Here is a 7,824-nt window from a genome sequence, read left to right as displayed (position 1 = left end):
GTGCGAGAGGGTTCCGGATATGGCTGCTCCGAACTCCGGAACTGACTCCAAGGGCACAGAAAATTGGTTCTAACCAATTCCGAACACAGAAAACATCAAGGAGATGATAGTTTGGTGTGGAACCGATCACAGGACAATGGTTTAATCACTTTCCGACAGGAAAAAAACAAAGGCTGCAGACGAAACGCCAAGGTGTGGCCCCTGAGGTCATCGGAAGAAACCAACTAACAGCCACAGTGGTGCACGTGTTAGGTAGTTACTTCTGACCACAAAACTTGTAAGATTCTCGGCCCAAATGATAACTGTACTATATTTGCCAGACAGCTTATTAGTTTATATGCTTTTCCGCCCTCGTACTGAAGGTTTTAGCTGGTTCCACCCTGGTTTCGCACCCTGAGCAACTGTGGTAGCATCCAAGTAACATCCATATCCGGAACCCTCTCGCACTTAATTATGGGAAGTGTGTAAGTGGAGAATACATGTACCCACCCTCATTGGCATTTTAGCCTACTCAGGCAAGTGGTATCACCCATTTCTCATATACATGTACCGACACTCAAGGCATGGTCCCCTACTCAGGCAAGTGGTATCACCCATTCAGTGCAGATCCCCTGGTTGGTTGTTGTTCACCTTGGACATGTCCTGACACCTGCTGCCCCGCAGGTCTGTCGTTCTTCACCTTTGACATGTCGTGACACCTGCTACTCCACAGGTCTGTCTTTCTTCACCATTGACATGTCGTGACCTCTGCTGCCCCGCAGGTCTGTCGTTCTTCACCTTTGACATGTCGTGACCCCTTCTGCCCCGCAGGTCTGTCGTTCTTCACCTTTGACACATTGAAGCAGCTGTTGCTGGAGAGCGGTCCGCGGATGCTCCTACAGCACGGAGGCGAGACGGACGACCGGGCCCTGCGCGCTCCCGTCAACCTGGTGCTGGGAGGGGTGGCCGGCGCCATCGCACAGACCGCATCGTAAGTACAACACGGTCGCACAGACCGCATCGTAAGTACAACACGGTCGCACAGACCGCATCGTAAGTACAACACAGTCGCACAGACCGCATCGTAAGTACAACACAGTCGCACAGACCGCATCGTAAGTACAACACGGTCGCACAGACCGCATCGTAAGTACAACACGGTCGCACAGACCGCATCGTAAGTACAACACGGTCGCACAGACCGCATCGTAAGTACAACACAGTCGCACAGACCGCATCGTAAGTACAACACCATCGTAAGTACAACACCATTGTAATTACAGCACCGTCGTAAGTACAACACCATCGCAAGTACAACACCATCGTAAGTACAACACCATCGTAAGTACAACACCATCGTAAGTACAACACCATCGTAAGTACAACACGGTCGCACAGACCGCATCGTAAGTACAACACGGTCGCACAGACCGCATCGTAAGTACAACACGGTCGCACAGACCGCATCGTAAGTACAACACGGTCGCACAGACCGCATCGTAAGTACAACACAGTCGCACAGACCGCATCGTAAGTACAACACAGTCGCACAGACCGCATCGTAAGTACAACACCATCGTAAGTACAACACCATTGTAATTACAGCACTATCTTAAGTACAGCACCAGGGTTAGTACAACACCGTCGTAAGTACAACACCATCGTAAGTACAACACCATCGTAAGTACAACACCATCGTAAGTACAGCACCAGGGTTAGTACAACACCGTTGTAAGTACAACACCATCGTAAGTACAACGATTAGTTTAGTTATGTTTATGTCCTTGTATATATATGTATAGTGGTGCTGTGAATATAAGTTGATAACTTGAGTGCGCCACCACTACATCTGTCTTATCTGTCAAAGTGAATAAAAATTGAAAATAAAATTAAAAAAGTACAACACCATCGTACAGACTGTCAGTGCAGGCGCTAAGTATAGGTACTGAGTACAGCCACTTGGTACAGGCAGTTAGTTAGGCGCTGGTTACAGGCACTATAGGCTCTAAATACAGCCACTTGGTACAGGCAGTCAGTTAGGCGCTGGTTACAGGCACTATAGGCTCTAAATACGGGCACTAACTAAGTAGAGTGCCTCTGAGTACAGACACTTAAAGTGTATAGGCTCTGAGTACAAGCTCTGACCCTCATTTATATCTTTTTAAGTCCTGTAAGTACAGGTACTATACCGTAAGTACATGTACCAACATGGAAGTACCAATTAAGTTTCATGTAAATACAAGCACTGCATTGTAAATGCCTACTTGCATGTACTAAGGTTTGTGTAAATACATGTCTGCTTCATTTAGTTTCATCCCTGTTTGTTTAATTTGTTGATTTCAGGTACCCTCTGGACGTGACTAGAAGAAGAATGCAGCTGGCTGTGCTGACATCCAACGCTGAACAGTTCAGGTGCTCCCCCTACTGGTTACTCTTAGTTCTGCAGACATGATAACAACTGCATCCAACTGCTGTACATGTTCCTTTGAGTTCCACGTTGTCTACATTTTAGTTTCTTGGCTGTTTGGGGGTTTATGCCCTTTCTTGAATGTGGGAAATCTTAGAGTTTGTGTCGAAAGTGTGTCCAAAGAAGGTAACATTATAAGTCCTACCTGAGATATTATACTTACATCTTAAGGTAGTAGAACACAGTTTTCGGCCGATGGGGATTTCTATAGTTAAGGACCACAAAGTCACTTGCTTCGACGCGGAAAAAATATAGTAGGGTGCACTTTAAGAATACCAAAAATGGATATGTTCGAGTTCAGGGTACAGGCCACAAAATATTTAGATAACTTAACAAACATTGACAGTAAACATGTGTATTTACTACAGATGACTTAACGAACATTATTTATTTATTTATTGAAAATGACAACAAATCATTACACTGGGCCAGCCTAGGCAGTAAACATGACAGTAAACGTGTATTTACTACAGATGACTTAACGAACATTATGACAGTAAACATTACCACAGATGACAAACAAACATGACAGTAAACATTACTACAGATGACTTAACGAACATGACAGTAAACATTACTACAGATGACATACAAACATGACAGTAAACATTACTACAGATGACAAACAAACATGACAGTAAACATTACTACAGATGACAAACAAACATGACAGTAAACATTACTACAGATGACAAACAAACATGACAGTAAACATTACTACAGATGACAAACAAACATGACAGTAAACATTACTACAGATGACAAACAAACATGACAGTAAACATTACTACAGATGACAAACAAACATGACAGTAAACATTACTACAGATGACAAACAAACATGACAGTAAACATTACTACAGATGACAAACAAACATGACAGTAAACATTACCACAGATGACAAACAAACATGACAGTAAACATTACCACAGATGACAAACAAACATGACAGTAAACATTACCACAGATGACAAACATGACAGTAAACATTACTACAGATGACTGATGAAACCCTTTCTCCCGGCAGTGGGTGCGTAAAGACGCTGCTGGCGGTTTATCGGACGGACGGCGTGAAGCACGGGTTGTACCGCGGGATCAGCGTGAACTATCTCCGGGTCATCCCGCAGGTCGCCATGTCCTTCTGTGTGTACGAGATGTGCAAACAGCTACTCAAGATGGAACAGCCAGCACAGAACAAAAACTCACAACAGCCAGCACAGAACAAAAACTCACAACATCCAGCACAGAACAAAAGCTCACAACATCCAGCACAGAACAAAAACTCACAACATCCAGCACAGAACAAAAGCTCAGACTTGCAAAACCCTGCTCAAAACTTACAACAAAACCCAACACAAAACTCCAAACGCTCCTGACCACTGTTGTCCAACTGTGGGTTTATAAAGTAACCCACATACCAGACAATGGGCACACCTGCACTCGAGTTCCGCCCACCCCTGGATGTAAAATGGACCGGTCTAATCACCCCTGGATGTAAAATGGACCGGTCTAATCATCCACAAGGCAACAAAGGGCCAGGATCTCAGCACCAAATGGCAATGCCGCCCACCAGCATCCCAGCATCTGCAGTTTCTAAGTACTAAGATGGCATCTGCAATGTCTGATGACCTGAACCTAGATGGCATCTGCAATGTCTGATTACCTGAGCCTAGATGGCATCTGCAATGTCTGATGACCTAAGCCTAGATGGCATCTGCAATGTCTGATGACCTAAGCCTAGATGCCATCTGCAATGTCTGATGACCTGAACCTAGATGGCATCTGCAATGTCTGATTACTTGAACCTAGATGGCATCTGCAATGTCTGATGACCTAAGCCTAGATGCCATCTGCAATGTCTGATGACCTAAGCCTAGATGGCATCTGCAATGTGTGATGACCTAAGCCTAGATGGCATCTGCAATGTCTGATTACCTGAACCTAGATGGCATCTGCAATGTCTGATGACCTAAGCCTAGATGGCATCTGCAATGTCTGATGACCTAAGCCTAGATGGCATCTGCAATGTCTGATGACCTAAGCCTAGATGCCATCTGCAATGTCTGATGACCTGAACCTAGATGGCATCTGCAATGTCTGATTACTTGAACCTAGATGGCATCTGCAATGTCTGATGACCTAAGCCTAGATGCCATCTGCAATGTCTGATGACCTAAGCCTAGATGGCATCTGCAATGTCTGATTACCTGAGCCTAGATGGCATCTGCAATGTCTGATAGTAAACTGGAGAACTCAAAATGTCATCATAGGATTTTAACAATAGGTTGCTTTTTAGGATGTGCAGGATATTTTAACAAAGAAAAAAGATTTTAACTGACACGACACCTATTAATATAAAGGAGTACCATCCACAGCTGAAGCGGCTGTTGCCAGTATTGAAGTATTTATATTTAGTAATTTATTTGTTCTGAATGCCTGCAGCAGTATTGTACTCAAGCTGCTGTCTTCTCAAATAAAACTATAAAAAATTTATTTTACTAAATGCAAAGTTGTAAGAGAATCCGTTAAGAAGCAATACAATAATGTAGAGATGTGGGCAGAATGAAGAAATCTTAGCGCTACTTCTTAAGTGCTGACAGGGACTATAATGATGTCATTCCCGAAACTTGTGATAACTTTGAATGGGTTAAAATAGCCTTTTATTCGTTCTAGTTTCACAGTGAAAGTAAAAGATTGAATGTCAAAGTTTTTAGTCAGTACCTTTATAAATGTGTAATTCATTTATGCCAGTGTATTGTTGAAAAAAAGGACATTTTCATGACCCGAAGTGTGTTGATTAGTTACTCATAACCTGAAGTGTTCTGATGAATGACCCATGACCCGAAGTGTTTTGATGAATGACCCATGACCCGAAGTGTTCTGATGAATGACCCATGGCCCGAAGTGTTCTGATGAATGACCCATGGCCCGAAGTGTTCTGATGAATGACCCATGGCCCGAAGTGTTCTGATGAATGACCCATGACCCGAACTGTTCTGATGAATGACCCATGACCCGAAGTGTTCTGATGAATGACCCATGACCCGAAGTGTTCTGATGAATGACCCATGGCCCGAAGTGTTCTGATGAATGACCCATGACCCGAAGTGTTCTGATGAATGACCCATGACCCGAAGTGTTCTGATGAATGACCCATGACCCGAAGTGTTCTGATGAATGGCTCATGACCTGAAGTGTTCTGGTGTATGACTCATGGCCCGAAGTGTTCTGATGAATGACTCATGACCCGACGTGTTCTGATGAATGACTCATGGCTCGGAGTGTTCTGATTAATGACCCATGGACCGAAGTGTTCTGATGAATGACTCATGACCCAAAGTGTTCTGATGAATGACCCATGACCCGAAGTGTTCTGGTTAATGACTTATGACCCGAAGTGTGCTGATGAAAGACTCGTTACCCGAAGTGTGATGATGCATGACTCGTTACCCGAAGTGTGCTGATGAAAGACTCGTTACCCGAAGTGTGATGATGAATGACTGTTCAAGATGTTATTTCTGTCTTAGGGTTGGTCTCTCCCTGCAGAAGGTATTCCACTGTACACTCTCATGAATCCACTCTTACCCCCCTCGCCCCCCCCCCCCCCACACACACACACACGCACGCACGCACACACACACACACACTGGTCCCAAACATCCACCCCCGCTTCTCGTCCCCCATCCACTACGACTTGTAGAAAATACGAGACACTGGATTACGCTAATCTACGCATTGCAACTTGAGCGACAGAAACCGGTAGATCGGTGTGCAGCACATATGAACTGCGTTTCATCGCTCTCTTCGCTCTACACGGCATCGCAGGAGTTTAAACAGTGGTTTTGAGTGGCTTAGGAATCGAAGGAAATGTGGTGTAAACTCAAACGCACGGAAAACTTGTCTTCTTCGTCGCCCCTCGAGCTCCCCCATTGTACAGCTGGCAGGGATTTGATTCCATTCGAACCATTTAGAGATGGACCACATTCTGACCAACTTGCGACTGACATACTTCCTCCTACTGCCGTGCCCAGGGAACACAGATCACAGACAACTTTCCATGAGAGAAAGGATAAAGTGCGGCAACTGCAGAGGAATAACAGCTCAGTGCCCAGGGAAGGTTTGTTTGTTTCCCAGGGAAGGTCAAGACTGCGCCCCCCTCACCTTCAAAAACAACGCCGGGAGCAGAGTGGTTTCACCCCAGGTCTGTCTACAGTGGGCGGAGTTCTCACACTCAGGATCCTTACAGAGCTAAGGAGAGAGTATAGACTTGGTTGTCCATCGTGGGCGATGATGACTACTGCGTGCATCCTCCTTCCATCTGTTGTGCACTCGCGAAGACCAGGTTAAAGAGAATTGGTGCCAATAGGCACCCCTTCTTGACACCGTTAAGACAGATTTCGAATGTTTCAGACGAGTCTCTCCCATTCATCACCATACCTGTCATTCGGACATGAAATATGCGAATCAGGTTGCGTTGACAAACTTTCAAGGGCATCCGTACTTTTCAAGTATTGTCCAGAGTGCCTCCCTACTGACGGTATCAAAAGCTTTCGTTAAATCAATAAAAACTGCATACTAGCATATAGGTTCATGTTTTGCTCCTTGCGCTTCTCTTGCGCCTGGCGCACTGCAAATATCATATCCGCTGTGCTGCGTCCTGGTCGAAAGCCACACTGTGCCTCCGGGAGGTTGTTCTCTGTGACAGTGGATCACCCGGTTAAGTATGATGCGTATCAGCAGTTTTCCAGCAATGGACAAGAGGGAAGTGCCTCAGAATCTCCACATTCTGATTTGCTGCCTTGGTTCTTGCCGGTAACAAAGACTTAGCAGAACATGGACTCAGATGTAGATGGGAGGCGAGAGAGGACCATTATACATGATGCAGTTCCACAGCATATAGCACTTGAGTTTAAAATGTGGTGTGCCATGAATGTTCATAGTTTTGCCAAACCATAAAAGGTTTCTTCCTATTTTCTATGAATTTTAAAAAGAAAATGGAAAGAACATTTATTGCATCTTCATAAGAGCTGACTATGTCTTTCAATGCCTGACTAGAATATGGAAAACCTTTTCTATGTCCAATTGCACTATACAGCAGCAAATATCGCCTTGTGATGGTGATAATGGTGATGCATTTTACATGTTTTCAGAAATACACTGTTCTACCGGTGGGTCTACCGAAAGTGCGAAAAGGAACGAAAAGGAACGAAAAGGAAAGTACTGAAAGTGCGAAAAGGAACAAAAGGGAACGAAAAGTAGCATACGTTCCTTTTCGTTCCTTTTCGCACTTTCGGTACTTTCCTTTTCGTTCCTTTTCGCACTTTCGGAGCTTTCCTGTTCGTGCCTTTTCGCACTTTCGGCACTTTCCTTTTCGTTC

The 7,824-nt window shown here is 44.7% G+C and overlaps 1 protein-coding gene across 2 annotated transcripts; it reads left to right on the top strand.

The window, feature by feature from the left end:
• The first annotated feature begins 561 nt into the window (after positions 1 to 561).
• On the top strand, positions 562 to 5,229 carry LOC118412118 (graves disease carrier protein homolog). 2 transcript variants are annotated; one of them, XM_035814758.1, is made up of 5 exons: positions 562 to 579; positions 811 to 970; positions 2,323 to 2,391; positions 3,475 to 3,648; positions 3,730 to 5,229. In XM_035814758.1, exons 1-5 carry the CDS (start codon positions 564 to 566, stop codon positions 3,821 to 3,823), a joined length of 513 nt encoding a protein of 170 aa, XP_035670651.1. In that variant the 5' UTR covers positions 562 to 563; the 3' UTR covers positions 3,824 to 5,229. The 2 variants fall into 2 exon arrangements, with proteins under 2 accessions (XP_035670651.1, XP_035670650.1); XM_035814757.1 differs by having other exon boundaries at positions 3,475 to 5,229.
• The last annotated feature ends 2,595 nt before the right edge of the window (positions 5,230 to 7,824 follow it).

Source organism: Branchiostoma floridae, chromosome 3, assembly GCF_000003815.2.
Source record: "Branchiostoma floridae strain S238N-H82 chromosome 3, Bfl_VNyyK, whole genome shotgun sequence".
NCBI lineage: Eukaryota > Metazoa > Chordata > Leptocardii > Amphioxiformes > Branchiostomatidae > Branchiostoma > Branchiostoma floridae.
Note: the sequence above shows the minus strand (reverse complement) of the source record. Positions and strands in the feature narration are given on the sequence as shown.

Bases quoted from the DNA above. Each gene is read 5' to 3' on its own strand.
- LOC118412118 (XM_035814757.1), top strand. The intron at 971-2,322 runs GTAAGTACAACA...TGTTGATTTCAG, and splicing joins GCCATCGCACAGACCGCATC to GTACCCTCTGGACGTGACTA. The intron at 2,392-3,474 runs GTGCTCCCCCTA...TTCTCCCGGCAG, and splicing joins TCCAACGCTGAACAGTTCAG to TGGGTGCGTAAAGACGCTGC.